Source organism: Medicago truncatula, chromosome 3, assembly GCF_003473485.1.
Source record: "Medicago truncatula cultivar Jemalong A17 chromosome 3, MtrunA17r5.0-ANR, whole genome shotgun sequence".
Classification (NCBI taxonomy): domain Eukaryota; kingdom Viridiplantae; phylum Streptophyta; class Magnoliopsida; order Fabales; family Fabaceae; genus Medicago; species Medicago truncatula.
This window is the reverse complement of record NC_053044.1, coordinates 1,273,383-1,292,791: the sequence shown is the minus strand read 5'-3', so window position 1 is coordinate 1,292,791 and position 19,409 is coordinate 1,273,383. Positions and strand designations below refer to the sequence as shown.

Genomic DNA, 19,409 nt, shown 5'->3' with positions numbered 1-19,409 from the left:
ATCAAGAATCGACTAATCCCATCCAAGGGGACCAATTCCACCGCCCACTTGCGGGACCCCGTTTAAAGCCAGAGCAAAGCTCTGTATGGACTTAGCCCACCAAAATTGGCACCAGAGGGAATCGTGAAGGTGAGAAAAACACAAGAAGTGGGGTTGAATTGTGTTGGTTTTTTCTTCTTTTTCTCCTAAGCTGAAAACACTGATCAGAAGCAGATAGATTTCTACTTCTGAAGTGATGTTCAGAACTAGTTGCAGCGGATAAAACAGAGAGAGAGAAAGACACAAGCAATTTATACAGGTTCCACAAATCGGAAGTCAGTCATGTCCCCTTGCACTTCCAAAGAGAGTTCACTATTTAATATCTGATTACAAATGCTCACGACTAAACTTAGTAAGAGACTTCAAATTACTCAAACACAACTGCAAGAGACTTCCTATGCTCCTGAACACAATCAAGAGACTTCTATTACTCAAACACAAATGCAAGAGAATAGTATGCAAGAGACTTCCTATGTTTGCATTCTTAAAATTTTCTTAATTAATGCAAACCCGCAAGATTTTTTTTTTATGTCTACTCTAAGAATATATACTATTATTATTTTAAACTTTTGATCGAAATATGGATGAGCATCTATATTAAGTTTTTTTATTTTTTTGAAAGATCATCTATATTAATTATGGAGTGAAGTTTTAGGAATACATACTAAATTAGCTCAGGTTATTTATTTGTCAAACTTCTAAACTCTTTTAAGTTTTTTTTTTTCTTCTTCTTTTTTTTTCTTCATGTATTTTAGGTTTTCTAAACTCTTAACTTTCTTTGTCATTTGAAAGAACACAATGGCTGGAGGTTACATAGCACATGGCTCTGAAAAAGAATATCCGGGAAAACTCACCTTTAGGGTGTTCATCGCTTGCATGATTGCAGCATTTGAAGGCTTAATCTTCGGCTATGATCTTGGCCTTTCAGGTACAATATTCTCATTTTCCAATTAAGTGTTTGCCAAATATGTCTCAAGAATTGTTCATATGACAATAATTTTCTGATTAATTACATGATAAACAATTAATGTATAGGTGGAGTTACGGCAATGGATCCATCCATTCTTGCTGAAGTTCTTTCCAGATGTTTAGGCTAAGGAGCTAAACATTAAGCCTACCGATAATCAATACTGCAAATTCGACAGTCAGACACTAACGTTGTTTACATCCTCTTTGTATTTGGCCGCTCTTGTGGCTTCTCTTGGAGCATCCACCGCAACTAGAATCTTTGGAAGACATCTTACCATGCTCTCTGGTGGTGTTCTTTTTCTCGCTGGAGCTGCTATGAATGGATTCGCTGAAAAAGTGTGGATGCTTTATGTTGGCCGCATGTTGCTTGGTTTTGGAATAGGATGTGCTAACCAGGTAAAAAAACATGTGGTCAATTCTTAATGAATAAACTCTTAGATTAATGTACATCAACCATGAGTGTGTTTTTATTCCATTTAGATTAAAAAAACATGAAGAAAAATGGAAGCATATCATAATGCTTCCTGGTTGGATGATTAATTAGTCCTCAAGTTATGCTTTTGTTTATGCTTTTAATTAGGAATAAATTAAAGTGACAAGATGGAAGGATTTTAATAGTTTTAATGGGTACTACTTTACTGATTGAAATAAAATATCTCATGATATTAAGCTGTGTGCATAAATTGTTAAGTACTTTTTGTGTGTGACAAATGTTAATTACTTATACTGTTATTTATAGTTCAACTTATTTATTATTTAAGTAGTTTACTAATGTTGCATTTTTTTTATAACAGTCTGTGCCAATCTATCTGTCCGAGGTTGCTCCCTACAAGTATAGAGGAGCTCTTAACATGATGTTCCAATTGTCAATAACTATAGGCATTTTTGTGGCCAACATCCTCAATTATTTTTTTGCAAACATGAAGAACGGGGAAGGATGGCGGTACAGTTTGGGATTTGCTGTAGTTCCCGCGATAATGATAATTATCGGTGCAATCTTTCTTCCCGATTCGCCAAGTTCATTGATTGAAAGAGGTCAAGATGACAAAGCTAAAAAGGAGTTGATTAAGATTCGGGGGACATCAGATGTTGATGATGAGTTTAACGATTTACTTGCAGCAAGTCAAGCCTCTAAAGCCATCAAATACCCTTGGGCTTGTTTGTTGACGAGGCAGTATAGGCCTCAACTTACCATGGCCATAGCTATTCCATTATTCCAGCAACTCACTGGCATGAATGTCATCACATTTTATGCTCCAGTTTTGTTTAAAACTATAGGTTTTGGTGCTAATGCTTCCCTCATGTCTGCCATGATAACCGGTGGTTTTAATGCTTAGCTACGCTTGTTTCAATTGCCACCGTTGATAAGTTTGGGAGACGTACTCTGTTCTTACAAGGAGGAGCTCAAATGTTTATCTGCCAGGTACATTGATTAAATAACTCCCTTTAATTAATTTTTGAAATATTTAATCAACATTAAATTAGATTTGACTATTGTGATATTTCCACTCTTGAGAAACATACTACTTTTTTGTTTATCATATTGAGAAGCACACACTAGCTTTGAACACTTTTTGTCAAATAGCCGAGAGTGACGAGAATCACACACCTATAAGTGGAGAATCGCGGATTAGAATCTGTGCCCCAACACATCATATGTTTATGCAATTATGAACTGAATCGTATTTGGATGACACACTTATAAATATATGCATAAATGATTCATCTATCAAAGTCAATATACTTTTAAAAAATAATTATTGGTTGTCAACTTTTAACTTTTAAAAGGAAAATATCATATGAACTTTGAAATTCATAACACATAGTGTACAATAATCATTTGCACTAGAGTTAGTGGTTAGAAAAAATAACACCTACCACAATAATATGTTGCTCATCTTTCTTTGCTAATACGAATTTGTTTTGACACAGATTATTGTAGCAGCGGCCGTTCAATCTAAATTTGGAGTTGATGGAAATCCAGGCGAGCTTCCAAAGTGGTATGCATTGCTTGTTGTGATAGGCATATGCGTGTATGTGATGGGATTCGCATGGTCTTGGGGTCCTCTTGGATGGTTGGTGCCAAGTGAAATTTTTCCACTTGAGGTTCGATCAGCGGCTCAAAGTGTCAATGTTTCGGTTAACATGATTTTCACATTTGCCATTGCTCAAGTTTTCACCACCATGTTGTGCCACATGAAGTTTGGACTCTTCATCTTCTTTGCACTTTTGGTGGTGGTGATGAGCTTGTTTATTTACAAGTTTTTGCAGGAGACCAAAGGTGTTCCTATTGAAGAAATGTTTGTGGTGTGGATAAATCATTCTTATTGGAGGAAGTTTGTGAAACCAGCGGAAGAGCATGGCGGTGGACAGGCCTAGTTTTAGCTTCACTATTAGTTTTTTTAAGTCATTTTTAATAGAAATCCAAATTACACTTACTTTAGCAGCTCTATTTAATTAGAGCACCTTTTGATATTTTTCGTAGTTTCTCATATAGACTTATTGAAAGTAAAAATATTTATTAAAATTAATAATCGGATTGTTATGTCATTTCTGTTTTCTCTTCTTGTATTTTTCTAATTTTTAATTTTTATAATGCAACCTCTGATTGTAATTTGACGAATGAGGCAGTGTCTCAATAGTTTACTGGTGAGCATGGTGTTCTGATTTCAAAGTACTCATTTTTGAATTTATCAGGTTTGCTTACTTTTCTATGTTTGATACAAACCTATTGAATTTCAATGACATTTAAAGAGATAATACATGCCATTAAGGCAGCGATGTTATTATGCTTCAAATTCGCAATGGAAAATTGTATTCAAGACCAAAGCTCATAATTGATAGCTTCACAATGTATTTGATATCATTCACGCTAAGCTAACCTTTCGACAATGCAACCTTCTATGCTGCTACTTTTCAATTGACTTTTGGTATGCTCACTAAACTAGTTTCTACATTCAAGTTTCTGCTGCTGCGTTCCAAGTTCAGTGTGACTGAAACTGAATCAGTGTCTACTTCTCATATTTAATCTGCTGGTCTAACTACCTAACGGCTTAAGTAATGAATGTTACTTAAAAAATTTCGGCAGCAATACTCGTAGATCCAGAAAAATGTAATTCTCATATGATTATTGATAATATTTAACCAGTTTTGCTTTATTATGCTGAAATTGGTGTCACTAATAGAAAAACAATGCTTGCAAGTCAGTTCTATGCATTATGTGAGGGTTACAAGATAACAAGAACTCACCATCATATGGAATAGTTTTATAGGCTTAAATCACAATTTCAGGGAGTTGCTTTGAGAATTCATGTTTGTTTTGCAAAAAAATTGTTTTCTTTGCAGGTCACTCAACTTAGAAATTTTCTTCATGCTTACCGAGCTCATAAGAAACCAGCAGATAAGTTAAGATTATACGTCATACTACTCCGATGCATTTATATAACGAACCTAGCAGAAAATTAAGATTATGGTACCTACCAAAACAAGAGTCTTGTTTATATTTTTCAGACCAATCTAATTCAACCTACTTTATCCTAGCGCTGTCAATTGCAGATCGCAAAAAATAGCGCCTTGTTCAAATTCTGCTAAGCAACAATGCTATAGCGCGCCACTATTTCACAATATTTTGTACTAAAAAGCATATATAAAGAGATTTTTGTAAATCTATTATATGTTTTCATTCATATTCTGTGAATGTTAATAGAAATATGAGCTCTCTATTAAGATAGATCACATACTATTTTGTCTACCCTAAGCTAGTTAGCATTTCCGTTGACTGTGCCATAACTTCTTTGACCTAAGCAGCTCTTTGGTCTACACGCTCCTCCTATAAACTAAGGTCACGACTCTTTGATAATATTTTTGCTTACTTTGCTCTTGGTCTCGTGACCACCACATACTCAAATAAACGGTCATGGGAGAAAAAAGTGCGGTGATAAAAAATCCAACATAAGATTCTACATAAAATTTCATCACATTCAAACCACTAGGTTTGAACAAGTTCGATAAATTAATAAATTTTTGAAAGACCATTCTATAAATTTATATACTCCGATCAATATTGTTTTTCCATCAATATTGCGTGCATTAATTATCGTGAGGCGTATTAGCTTCTTTTTTTTTCTTCTCTTTGTATGGTTTTCGGGTTATATTTTACAGAGGATAGTGTGGACTCTTCTTTCCTAAACTTCTTGTGTAGTAAATAGTTTTTGAGAAATGATATTTAGACAACAATTTTTGGAACAAAAACATTTGATAGAATAAGAATACAATGTCATATAACATAGAAAATTGTCTCAAAATAGTTGTTCAAATATCATTTTTCATGGTTTTTGAATGCTTCTTGGCTTTATTGATACAAAGTTTTTTTTGTTCATTCGTACAATGATATATATCATACAAATTTTTAGAAACAAATATATGGGAACCTACACTTATATAGACCAAAATAATTTAACTAGCTTGTATCAAGAAATCGAAAATATTGTAAGCACTATTATAGACCTTCTTTAATTTTAAATTTTTGATGGAACCTCCCTTAATTTTCGAATGCTATTGTTGAATTAATCAAACTATTGTTACATCAAATTCTCCAAGTCCAACCATAGATTCAGCTAAAGGTGGCTCTAGGTGGATCTTTCATCACTAAAATAGAGCCACCTTTCATAGATTCAGTTCATGTAGAATTTGCTATAAATACGTAACTCAACAATTCTTCTTCATAATCACAATTCACATAACTTTTTTGCTTTTAGTAAAGCTTTGAGTAATGGCAAAAAATTATAACATCAATATGCTCTTCTTAGTTGTGTTTCTTCTTGTACAAAGCAAGGTATATTGACATACTTCTCTCATTATTATGCTATGCATATTTATCTTTTTTTTTTCTTTCTGAAGAGATGCATATTTTTTACCTTCGTCTATAATTTTATTTTTGTATATAAATTTTTTCCTTTAAACATGTGAATCACAAGTATAATATTTATTAACTTGATGAAGGTTTTAAAAATCATGGTCGCTATCGCGTTAAGGTTTTTACGATTTCGGCTGTTAAGGGTGTTGCGCACAAAGACTATTATTTATTTTTTCTCTCTAAAATCTCATTTTATATATGTTACACACTTACATAACAACACAAAAATTAAGAGAGTAATTGAAGGAGTAACGATCTGTAGATAAAGAAGAGGCGATGACCAAAATCCGGCATCTGGAGTTTTCGTGTGATTTTCCTTCCCACATATAAATCTGGCATAAACTGTCCTATACCGGCCGTTTTCACGGTAACGCCCGTTTTTTAAAACCTTAAACTTGATGTTGCATGCATTTGAACAAATTATTTACATGATTTTCTATTAATTCTTTATATCCTTTTTAATGTTACATGAATGATTTTATTTCAGGCTCATATAATAGGAGCTACCATTGAGGCTCCAACTCCAGCTCCGGCTCCGGCACCAGCTCCAGCTTCACAAATACCTTCAGATTCAACTCCAGAAACTCCGGTAACTCCAACAACTCCAGAAACTCCAGCAACTCCGACAACTCCACCAGCTCCGGTGACTCCAACGCCTCCTGCAACTCCACCAGCTCCAGTGACTCCTGACCCAACGGTAAGGCTTATCACATTTTGTATTTTTTGTTTTAATTGGACAATTTTGCTTGAAGATAATTATTTAGGACATTTTTTCTCATGTTAATTTCATTTTTGTTTGTTTAATTGAGTTTCAGGATGGCACCACTGAAGGAAGTCTTAAACCAGAAGGTATTGATTTAATGAAGGATATAGCTTCACTCATAAATAAATTTTACAAAAGATGTAACACTAAGAATAATTATATTGTTGATATAAAATCCATAAAAAAAAAAAAAAATCTTTATTTTTTGTTTATTGTTAAAATTTGATGTTACAACATTCATTGATTATTCACTAAAATTATGTCTAATTAATATTGCATGGTTGAAATTGTAGAATGTGCTCCTCGATGTGAAGATAGATGCTCAAAAACACATCACAGAAAACCATGTTTGTTCTATTGCAAGTATTGTTGTGCAAAATGCTTGTGTGTACCTCCAGGAACTTATGGAAACAAGGAAGTTTGTCCGTGCTATAACGACTGGAAGACTAAAGAAGGAGGACCAAAATGTCCTTGAATTATGTTTTTTTCATTTCTCATCATGTACTATACCACAACATTCATTGTGTCGTTTACTTATGTTTTTTCATTTTTGTTCTTCCTCAAGAAATAAAAGAAAATTATTTTATACATGTTTGAGACTTTTTTTTAAAGTTTAATACTGTATCCATTGTCACATTTATATTTTTCCTAGTCCCCGTAAACTTAGCAACTTAGCTCAGTTGATAATTACAATACAAAATATATGTAATGTCGGGGTTCGAATATATTTCTCCTACATGCAAGAAAAGAACACAAGTCTCGTGTTAAAAAAAGCTGAGAACTCAATAAAAAACAAAATTCATCATTTGGGTATTAAACTATAGCAGCAATATGATGATGCATATCGGACAAAATGGTTGTATCATATATGAACCATGCATACGAAGCAAACCGAAATTGGAAATAGAAAGCTAAGTGACAAAAAATAATACTATTGTAACAACATGGTGAACATTTTATATAGATTTCAGTGGATTTTTTTTCCTCGTAAATGAGGTAAGAACAAGAATATATATTAAAAAATGACTAAATGAGTTAAGGACTAATTGTAAAAAAATGGGTTAAGGACTTTGTAGAAAACTCAAGGAGTTTGCTTAATGGTTAAGACTTATGTTTGGGTCTTTGTTTTGGTCAAAACTTTGAACCTTTTTTGAACCATCGAGTGAAACAATGTATATGATCATTTACATTCTTGGACCTAAGACTATTTGGATTATTAACCTTTAATTATGGATGGAAAACATTGATTTTAAAGTGATTTATCCACGAGGGAAACTAAAATATTCACTCTTGGATTTTCTTTTTTCACAAGCTAAAATGAGATATATTAATATTACGAATGAAACACCTTGCATAAGATGTGCAAAGAGTGCAACACTGCTAAGTATTTACAAACAACCTGGTGTCAAAAGGGCCGACACCGTCAACAAAAATAACAAAAAATTATTGTGCACTTCCATACAAAGGAGCGGACGAGTACACCAGTCATAATAACTGTAATTAAATGAAGTAGTCTTTGCTTTCATCCACAAAAAAGAATTGCATTTGAATTTGTCCAAAAGATTGACAGAATGTGATGCCTCGTTTTGGAAGATATGTTTGTTTCTGTCTTTCCATATCAGCCAAACACAAGCATACCAAATAGCTGTATAATAGGAGTGTGTACACCGAGGAAAACCCGCCATAAAACAAAACTGAATGTGTTGCTGTCGTAAATCATTAGAATAAACCAAAGACAAGCCTAACCAAGCTGCTACCAATGACCATAAAATTAAGGAATTACCGCACCGTAAAAATAACCAATCACGCACATAGCATTATTTGCGTGGAGAATATTTCTTCTTAACAAGTTGCCTCGAGTCGGAAGTCGATTGCGAAGGAGGCGCCACACAAACAGAGACACCTTTGCTGGTATGTAACTGTGCCAAACCTTGTCAACGGAACTCCTGTCTAAATGATCCCCATGACTAGTAATGAAGCGATATGCCTCCCGCACCGAATAACCATGTACAGTGTCAAGAGTCCAACTCCATTTATCAATAGTATTAACCTGTAAAACAAAGTTATGCAATAATAGTGAACACTCCCTCACACTCTCCTCCTCCCAAGCCAACAAACGTCTTCGGCACACCCACGCCCCTCCTCCGTCTTCCCAGTCCTCTCTCTCTCTCTCTCTCTCTCTCTCTCTCTCTCTCCATATCAGCCACTGTACAATCCTTATTAACCGCCAAATCAAATAGTCGAGGATATTTGCATCGCAAAGGCGACTCCCCGACCCAATGATCATGCCAAAATAAAGTGCCTAGGCCGTTTCCCACCTCTCTTCGAATGTTTCCATCAAACCAATTCCCTACTACTTCACCAACCCCCCTAATGACAGTCCGTCATATCGTATTTTTAGTGTCATTTTAATTAAGTTTTTATTCAAGTTCTATTTGTTTAGTACTTAATTTAGAGTCATTTTAAATAAATTATCATTTTCTTATTTATTGAGTCAAGTAGTGTATTAGGGTCTTTTATTACTATGATCAATGGCTAGATGAGATAATGAATGTGTGGCAGACTTTGAAGTGTTGAACAGGGGAGATAAAATGGTATTATCATGGCTTAATTATCATATGGTCACATGTATAGCACGTGGCAGGGGACTTAGAAAATACAAATCATATGCTGACACATAATTGGAGGAGCCTTAGAGCATAAAACAAAGGAGCCGCACAGGAACTAAAAGGAGGAAGGAAAGTAAACACGTTTGGAATAAAACAGGAGCACACTTTTGTTTATTTGGTTTTCATACAGAGAGATGACATTTCTAGAGAGAAACACAAAGCAAAATAAGGTGTTAGGAGTAGATTCTTATCAAGATTTGTTGAGACATCATGAATCTAGGCATGAAATCTTTATCTCTTCTTCATCCTTTGCAAAGCTATTATAGACATATGTAGCTACATCTACCCTTGTGGGTTTTGAGGTATTCAAACAAACCATTATGTAATTTCTTGATCATTTAATATATGGTTCTAGCTATTTATTCAATATTGTTGTTATTCTTTCATTTAATGTTTTATTGAGATTTAAAATGATATGGACACATACTTTTGAATCTAGAAATAGAATAACAATATATCTTAAGTTATCACTATAGACATGGATGTTAATATTTGATAATCACTTTTAATCTAGGACTTAATGCTTTTGGGTAATTTAATCGGTTGGGAAATCGTCGATTAAACTATTCAATCGACTTTGTGATCGTTTAAATGTTTGGGAAATCGATGTTTAAACGATCCCTTAGAAATAACGATATCCTTTGGACACGAATGATATTGCCGAGTGATTGTGATAATATCGTTTAAAAAGCTAGAATCTGTTAATTGATCGAGAGATTGCAGCTGTTACGCTTGGTTGATATCTCTAACCCCAAGCGATATGGTCATATCTCTTCTCTATTTATTTTATGTCAAATAGTTTATATAGTTTACACAAACACACATTTTAAATCCATACACTTAGAACAATATTGATTGTTGAATGACTTGAATATCGCGCTAGTCCCTGTGGAGACGATATACACAAAATACTTACTTTTGATTGATAGAAAAATACTACATCACCCCCCACGAACATTACATAACATCCTCCACCACACCGAACTATGTCTGCCCCCTTCCATCAATCGGCCACCCTCCTCTCTGTAACGTGCCTTTAAAACACGGTACCACAACCCCTCTTTTTCCACCAACATCCTCCAACACCATTTCCCCAACAAAGAAAAATTAAACTCTCTTAACCTCCTAACCCCCAACCCCCCATCCTCCTTTGGGACACAAATGTCATCCCATTAAATTCAAGCATTTTTTTTTATTATCCTCACTCCTACCCCAAAAAAATCTTTTAAAAATAGATTTGATAAGAGAAATTATACCTGCTGGAGCCTTGAAAAGGGAAAGAAAGTAAACCGGAAGCGATGACATGACAGATTTCAACAGTATCAGACGCCCTCCGAAAGAGAAGAACTTATTATTCCAAGAAGATAAACGAGCAACTATACGGTCTATCACAGGTTTCCAAAAGCTTAATTTTCTATAATCCCCACCAATCGGAAGTCTCAAGTACACAAACGGAATGGATCCCCTTCTACAATTCATAACCATCAACGCTTCCGCTAACCACGACTTGTTAACATTGACACCAGTAAGCATACTTTTATGAAAATTGACTTTTAAACCAGACATCTCCTCGAACAAAAGCAAAACCGCACGCATGGAACACATGTTTAACCAACTCTTTTCACCTATAATGAGGGTATCGTCAGCGAACCATAGGTGTGTGAGCCTCTCCTCCCCATTTCGGCCGACCCCATAACCGTTGTAAAGTTGTGCTTCCACCATTGCTTTCATCAAGACAATAAACCCTTCGGCGGCCAACAAAAATAGAAAAGGAGACAGCGGATCCCCCTGACGAAGACCCCTCTCCATTTTGAACTCATCTATAGGGCTGCCATTAACAAGAATCGATGTTGTCGTCGTGCCCATACATTCTGATATCCATTTCCTCCACAATGTTGGGAAATTCATATTGCTCATTACTGAATCGAGATAATTTAAGTCAACCGAGTCATATGCCTTCTCAAAATCAACTTTAAATAAAAGAAGCTCTTTATTAAGGCGCCTAGCATCATCAACTGCTTCATTGGCAATAAGAATTCCATCTAATATTTGCTTCCCTTTAACGAAAGCGGATTGAGAATCAGAGATCACATCACTAAGCACACATCGAAGTCTATTCGCCAAAACTTTCGCAAGCACCTTATACATACACTCAACAAGAGATATTGGACGAAAATCATTCAAATATTGAGGGCTGCTCACCTTTGGAATTAAGGCAATAAAAGTGGAATTTACGCCTTTCGTCAATTTACCGTTTCTATGAAATTCCACTATAAATCTCATAAAATCTGCTTTAACAAATCCCAAAATTGTTTTATGAATCCAAAGTTAACACCATCCGGCCCCGTGCTTTTAAAGCTGTCACAATCCCAAACTGCCTGTTTTACGTCTTCTACCGAAAAAGGTTTTGTTAAATTTCCGAATGCAGCAACTGACAACTTTCGAAAAGGAAGATTAGCCACACCTGGCCGCACAACATTAGCATGTTCGAAATGATTTGAAAAATGATTGAAAACCTCCGCCCTAATATTTTGAACCCCTTCGATATTGACACCATTTACATTTACCACCTTAATATTATTTCGACGACGACGGTTTGACATAACCCTATGAAAGAATTTTGAATTCTCATCCCCTTCTTGTAACCACTTCAACCGAGATTTCTGCCAACTGATACTTCACTGAATTCGAGATAAAAAATGCAAATTAATAGATAGCTCCTGAAGTTCCTTCACTTCCTCTTCTAATAGCGTGTTTGCCTCTGCTTTGGAATCAAAAAATAAAATGCGGTTTTTAACTGACGTGATCTTACCCTCCATATTCTGAGAATGTCGATGGTGCCAATCCTTTAGACTTGTTTTCATCATTTTCAGCTTCTGTTTCAAGACATACCCACCCCAATTGTGCACTTCGAAAGAACTCCATTGCTGATTCACAAAGTCACTATAACCAGAATAATCTGCCCAACATTTAAGCATCCGCAAGGGTCGTGGTCCCCAATTAGCCTCATCGACAATTAACACCAAAGGCACGTGGTCGGAGAGACCACGTTGATAAGCTACCTGGATACAATTAGGCCACGCCTCGCACCACTTTTCCGGCAACAAAAAAACGGTCAAGTCTGCTCATTGAAGTATCGTCACCTCGGTACTAGGTAAATAAACGACCACAGATAGGTAAATCTATCGAAAATGAGTCTGTAATAAATGTATTAAGCATGTCCGCTTCCGACTGTCGAAACATCGAACCCCTCCCTTTGCGTTCCTCCATACCACAAACAGAATTTAAATCCCCACAAAGACATAAACACAGCTCGACTCTACTAGTGACAAAGGAAGTGAGCCGCTCCCACAAGCTTCTTTTTGCCAACATATCGCAAGGCGCGTACACATTAATAATAACAATATCTTCACCAGTAAGAATAATCCTTCCGGTAATAACAAGAACATGAGCAAAACTAGTAGAGGACCACACATCTATTAGAGAATTATTCCAGACCGTTATCATACCTCATGAAGCACCTACCGACGGCTGAAAAGAATAACCAAAAGGGGCATCACCCCATATTGCTTTTATCAAATTATCATCGACAAAGGTAAGCTTTGATTCCTAAATGCACAACACAAAGGGATTCTTCTCTTGAACCAAACGACGAACCTCCACCCTCTTTTCCACACCACCTAAACCCCTCACATCATAAGATATCACTTTCATTGTTACCGCAATCCATCCCCACCCCTCAACCACCTCTCTAATCAACACCCAACACCAATAGGCCTCCCTCGTCCGTCACTCTCTCCCTCCAACTCACAACACTTGCTGCCCTCCATCCCCTCCTTCCTTCCTTAGACAATAAATTAAAACTATTATTAGGATCGCCGTTATATGTCAAACCAAAAATTAAATCGTGTTCAAGATCTTTGAACTAAAAATTAAAAGCATCATTTCCTTCGAAACTTTGAGAAAATTAAAGGGTGAAATAGTAAAATTAAAAAAAATGATGGTATACCAAAGTTTTTGTAACCATTTTTTAAATAATAATAATAAATTGATAGAGAAAATGTTAAATAATTATCTTATTTTAAACAATTTTATATATAAGGAACAAAGTCTTACATGTGCCATTCTATTCAATATAAGCACGTATTCTTGATTATTATTTCCGCTTAGAATTAATGATTTATTTATTTTATATTCGAGGTAGATAATAATGGTTCATTTAACAAACTATGAGTTTTTTTTTTTGAGGGAACAAACTAGAGTTATAGTATAAGTAATTACTATTTTTCTTTTGTTGTTTTAAAGATATATGATTTTTAATTAATATTATACATATAATCCAAGAGCAACACCCGAAAAATAAACTAGTAGTAGTAAAAAATAATCCACAAACACAAAAATAGACGTAAAACAAAGAAGGGATAGACAAGCACTCAAGTGTAACCAAAAAAAAGACAAGCACTCAAGTTAACAATATTACTCCATAATGAACATAATTTTTTTATTCCTTGGCATACTAATACTACATGACCAGATGCCAATTACATAAATGACTTTTTATATGTCATATCATGGCATAGTTCATATATTCATAATAATGCTTTGGAGACAATTTTAATGTATGAATCTATTTTCTATAGTTATTGTTATTTCTGGAAGGTTTAACTTCAACCCCTTTTTGGTAACAATGACTCCATTTTCCTTGCTGCATGTTCAAAAGGCTTCTCATCTTGATGCACATGGGTGTGATATAATATGATATTAGGATTTACATCAAAGTCGGTAGTAAAAGAATGATCTTCTTTTCCTTCACCTAATGCTTTTGGAACTTGAATAAAGTTTTTAATTGCTTCAGGCATAGGTTGCTTATTCATCTTATTCTTCCAAAGGTCTCCTAGATCTTTTCTTGCATAGCTCATGTTAGCAACCTATTCATTTCAACAGAGATAAAGTTAAAAATAAATAATAGTATAATTGATGTAAAATTGATTTTGATATATTTAAATGTGTTCGCGTATAATTGAATTTACCTCAAAAACCGATTATAACTCGAAGACAAAATTTAAAGTTTTTGCTTCTACAATTGATTTTTAGCATCAAATTTATTGTTACTTCAATTCACATTTAAGTCATAAGTCAATTTACACTCAAGTCATTTTTAATAGAAACCAATTTTACAAAATCAACTAATTCAAAATCAATTTTTTTTACCGCATAATCAAACAAATAATTAACTACTTGAATCATAAAATGAATTGAACTTACCAGGAGAAGAGAGAAGACAAGGAATAAGGCTTGAATGGACTTCATTTCTTTTGCTAAGATGTGGTGTTGAACCTTAGTATCTAGATTATAGTTTTTTTGAAGGACAAAAGAGAGATGGTGTGTCTATATATACACATAATAGTCAGGTGGATTAATACATTATGTCAAAGTTCCCCTCAAAGTTGGTACACGTGCACCATCAATTTAACCAATTCAAATAGAGTTCTCATTTATTGGATTATAGTACCAAGTGAAGTCATCTTTTGTAAATTGGAGATTATTCTTAAATTTATGCCCACCATCTGCATGTGGACAAAACAAAATGACACCGACAAAGTAAAATAAATTTTATTCTATTTCATTCTTCCAGAGTCCATCTTTTTAATATAGTAATCAAAATCAAAACACCTCAATTTTAAATTATATGTTGAGTACTTTTAATATGAAATTAACTTCATACATTGTGTTCTATATTTTTATTTTAATGCCATTACCTAGGTACTACCCATTCCTTGGAGCCGTGTACATCTTCAGTTGCGGTTCTTATATGCATTTTTTATGTTTTACGTACTTCATTGGAGGAGATCACATGGTTTCTATCATTTTATGTGTAAGAACCACCTTTCTCTAATTAAAAATATTATGAATTAAGAAACCAGTTTCTTTCTAAGAAAAAGAAAATTGATGCATTTAATTGTGCATCCCATTCAAAACAAAGAACCTATGTTGAGTTCTACTACCATTTTAGGATAAATGTAGTGAAAATCTGTTAAATTCTTAATATGTGACATGCTATGATGATATCTTTGGATTATCTCTTTGAAGTCTAGTATCTGCTTTCATGGTCTCTTTTTAAATGCCAGAAATGATGATTGTGAACTTCATACATGCACATGCCGCATGTGACATGCTATAATATATAGTTAGGTAACCTTATTATTTTGATCTGAACAATTCAATAGAGTTCAATTAGATCAAGATTTCATCCTCTTGTTCTTTGCAAAAATGACTTACTCAGATACTCTATACATTCCTTTTGGTTTTGAGGAGTAATAAAATCATGTGTGAAACACTTTTCGGACTGTCACATTCCAATAAAATTGTATACAAGGTCAATCTTAAGTCTAACCACACTAAGCAAGTGTGTTACACATTGTTTGGACGACATTCTTTGCAGACCCAACAAATTAAAAATAAAAACCCAATTGCAAATATTTTTAATGAAAAGGGTCAAGGCCTATATTATTAACAGCCTAATTTGAAATTAAAAATTACAACTACTTGTTTCAATTTTCCATTTTCTCATTTTTGGACCACCTAGAAGGTTTGAACACCATGAGTGTTTGAGAGAGCATCCAAAAGAGGAAAACAGTAAGCTGATTGTTACTGAAATGAAACTTGAGAAAGAGATCATTATGACCAAAAAATAGTCAATTTCTGTATATACCAAAACTACAATATCTGTACCTGAAATACAACCTAGCCTGACCATATACCATGAAATGCAATAGATTTGCACTAAACTACTACTGTCAGTGAACTATATACTGTCAATGAACTATGACTACTTTTCTGAGTGATTACTCAGACTAGAGAACAGAAACTTTACAAGTAACAAAATCAACCCCCCAAGGGGAAACAAAAAGGAATAAAAGAATGAAATGAACAAGTTCAAAAACTTTTCAGTGAATTTTAATCTCACACATAGACTGGCTAGTATTGAACTCTTCATAATCAAGATCATCATCAGAAACAATCTCATGAATACTCAATGGTAAATCAGATGAGAAAGTTAAGGTTGGCTTTACTTTTGGCACAGTAAATTGCATAGCTTCATTGTTGAGAATCTGCAAAACCCATCTCATTGTAGGCCTTGCAGCACTATCAGGATTAGCACAGCTCAACCCTAACAACAAAAGCTTCCTCATTTCCTCTTCCTCGAATTCACCATTCAACCTCTTATCAACAGCCTCAATTATCTTCCCTTCATAATACAACCCCCAAACCCAATCCACCAAATTAATCATCTTTGGACCCTCTCTTTCAATAGGCCTTTTCCCACAAGCCACTTCAAGCACAACCACACCAAAGCTGAAAACATCAGTCTTATCAGTAGCTTTACCATATTGAAGATATTCAGGTGCAAGGTATCCCATTGTTCCAGCAGTTAAAGTTGAAACAGGACTCTTATCATGATCCATGAGTTTAGCCAATCCAAAATCACCTAACCTAGCATTGAAATTCCCAGTTTTAATATCTCTATGAACCACTCTTTGCTCACATTCCTGATGAAAAACCAATACAGAAGCCAAACCAACAACAATATTATACCTAATAGACCAAGTCAACAATTTCCCTCTCTCAGGTTCTTTGTAAAGCATCTTGTCTAAGCTTCCATTAGGCATGAAATCATAAACAAGAAGCAACTCACCTTTCTCAACACACCAACCCAACAACTGAGCCAAATTCTTGTGCCTTAAACCAGCAATGATGTTCAATTCAGAGAGAAACTCGGTCTTTCCTTCATGTGAATGCCTCGATCTTTTCACTGCAGCAATGGTTCCAGACGATATAAAGAACGCTTTATACAAAGTTCCAAACGAACCGTGACCAACAATCCTACTCGGATGAAACTCTCTTGTAGCCGATTTCAATTCTCTGTAACTAAACTCCCTAGGACAAGCAACAAACCCAGTTTGAAAATTCTTCGACACCCCTTTTCTCACACCTTTCCATTTCATAAAAGAATAATACCCCAACAAAGTAAAAACAACACGGAAAAAAACAGGACCTGCAACAGCAAAACCAAAACCAAACTTTTTCTTCGAAGACGAAGAAAAAGAAGAACGCGACCCACGAACTTTTACCTCATTCCCGGTACTTACACCAACAGAATTATCGGAAACATTGTGACTACGCAACCTAGGTCTTGCAGGCTCAAACCCAACAGTGTAAAAACTCCATCTTTCAATTTGATGAAGCTCAGTACTTTTTTCAGCAGAAGCTGAAAAACCAACATAAACAGCTTCATTATCGCGAAAATACCCCGAAAGATCAACGGTAGCTGAAAGAATAGGATCATGTGGCTTCTTAGTAGAATAACTCAAGAAAACAGAAAGCAAATTCTGATCAGTCTTGTAATCAATCCAAGAAGTGATAGTGTTACCACTCTTAAGATCAATCCCATTGAAAATTGGATCAACAATTTTAAGAGAGTTCAATGTATCAATATCAAAACCTATATGATTTTCATTTGGGTCATTGAAATGTGGGTTGAATCGCGTATCGAATTCAACAGCAATAAAATTTGTAGGAAGACCAAATGGGCTTGGTGACGATGTTGATGAGAGATTGTTGGGGGAAAGGAAGAAAACAATGCCATCACCAAAGGAAGTGGGATTTGAATTTGTAATAGAGAAAGAGAACGTTGTTGAGAATGAAGACGTGGTGTTTGTTGAAATGTCAAAGAGAGAAATGGGGTGTTTGTAGATGATAGCACCGGTGGAGAAAGTGGTGGGTTGAGTTAAGGAAACGACGCCGTTGGTGGTTAGAGATGAATCGCCGAGGAAGGTGAGGTTGGTGGCGGTGTCTGCGGTGGTAAAGTAAGGGAAGTTGAGGTGGATGTTACCGGCACCGGAGGCGGTGAGGATGAAGGTGGAGAAGAGAGTGAAGAGGGTTAAGGGATGCATTATGTGGCGGTTGCTTCAAGAAGAAGAAACAAGAAATGGGAATGGAAGAATGAAGAAGAAGTGTGTTGAAGCGGGAATAGTTAGTTAAAGTTTGTTTCAATAAAAGTGGCCTATGAACACAATTTTCTATACATTGAGTTCTTGTTAGTTCTACCCGGTATTAAAAAAAAACAATTTTTTTTTTGTTTTTTTTATCAATGATGAATTGATTTGAATGGTAAAAGACTAAAACTCCTAAGCATATAGTTAGATCTTTGATTTTTGTCTGACTTATCTTGTATGTCCTAAGAGTTTTTTGACGAAGATTATTCATTGTTAAACGATGATAAAAACATCGTACACATACAATAAAATATTTTTTTGAACCAACCGTCAAAAATCAATTAAAGATGATAATTTTTTTACGGCGCATCTCTAATTCTAGTAATTAGAAAGAGAAAAAGAGTCCAACTCAAATTATTTTTATACTAATTTTTTTTTTCTTCGTCAAGTTGGTTAGTGGCTAGTCCACATACCGTAAGTATGAAGAAATGGAGATCCGAAGTTCCAACTTCAACCTCTATATATCAATATTCATGAAATACCAATTAGACAATATTTATGGAATGAATCGGAGAGTTTATTTTATTACAACTAAATAAGCTAATTAAAAAAAATATCAACACCAGTCAGACAGACACACCACAAAGATAGCAGCCACGAAAGAAAAAACCTTGTCACAAATCACGATGTTATATTAAGACAGACAAAACATCCATAGAAGTCAGGAACAAAGCTGCCAATCCAAAACAGAAAAGCAGAACGAAGAAAACACTAATAATACGAATTTTTTACGAGATTATATTAAGCATATTAAAGCAAAATTCGATAATTTTTTATAGATGAAAAACTTACATAGGCTAATTTAAAAATGGAGGCACTCGTTAACATTTTCCTTTAAAAATACATTGTGTACTGACTAATTTAAAAATAATTAAAATTCAACACCAGTCATTTAGTTACAACCTATAACTAGTGTCATTTTTAACTTACATTAAGAATCAAATTTTGCTAAGCAGTTTCTTGTATTGACAATGATAACAGACTGACCTTGAAATACA

At 34.6% G+C, this 19,409-nt stretch overlaps 2 protein-coding genes, 1 long non-coding RNA gene and 1 pseudogene across 3 annotated transcripts; 2 read left to right on the top strand and 2 right to left on the bottom strand.

The window, feature by feature from the left end:
* Positions 1 to 837: 837 nt before the first annotated feature.
* On the top strand, positions 838 to 3,387 carry LOC11406955 (sugar transport protein 1-like; annotated as a pseudogene).
* Positions 3,388 to 6,405: 3,018 nt separating this feature from the next.
* Positions 6,406 to 7,024, top strand: LOC120579744 (uncharacterized). Its single transcript, XR_005645487.1, has 3 exons — positions 6,406 to 6,620; positions 6,739 to 6,772; positions 6,980 to 7,024. It is a non-coding gene; the product is annotated as an uncharacterized lncRNA (long non-coding RNA).
* A 6,771-nt stretch (positions 7,025 to 13,795) lies between these two features.
* Positions 13,796 to 14,728, bottom strand: LOC11406954 (uncharacterized). Its single transcript, XM_003598106.4, has 2 exons — positions 14,621 to 14,728; positions 13,796 to 14,283 (listed from the first exon to the last, which is right to left on the bottom strand). The coding sequence occupies exons 1-2, from the start codon at positions 14,663 to 14,665 to the stop codon at positions 14,023 to 14,025; spliced, it is 306 nt and encodes a 101-aa protein (XP_003598154.1). The 5' UTR covers positions 14,666 to 14,728; the 3' UTR covers positions 13,796 to 14,022.
* Positions 14,729 to 16,063: 1,335 nt separating this feature from the next.
* On the bottom strand, positions 16,064 to 18,404 carry LOC11405381 (probable L-type lectin-domain containing receptor kinase S.7). The gene has a single exon (XM_003598105.4). The coding sequence runs from the start codon at positions 18,307 to 18,309 to the stop codon at positions 16,303 to 16,305; it is 2,007 nt and encodes a 668-aa protein (XP_003598153.1). The 5' UTR covers positions 18,310 to 18,404; the 3' UTR covers positions 16,064 to 16,302.
* Positions 18,405 to 19,409: the final 1,005 nt, after the last annotated feature.

Excerpts from the sequence above, each read along its gene's own strand:
- LOC11405381 (XM_003598105.4), bottom strand. The coding sequence starts at position 18,309 with ATGCATCCCTTAACCCTCTTCACTCTCTTCTCCACCTTCATCCTCACC.
- LOC11406954 (XM_003598106.4), bottom strand. The coding sequence starts at position 14,665 with ATGAAGTCCATTCAAGCCTTATTCCTTGTCTTCTCTCTTCTCCTG. Across the intron at positions 14,284-14,620 it reads TTGTCTTCTCTCTTCTCCTG|GTTGCTAACATGAGCTATGC; the intron begins GTAAGTTCAATT and ends TGAAATGAATAG.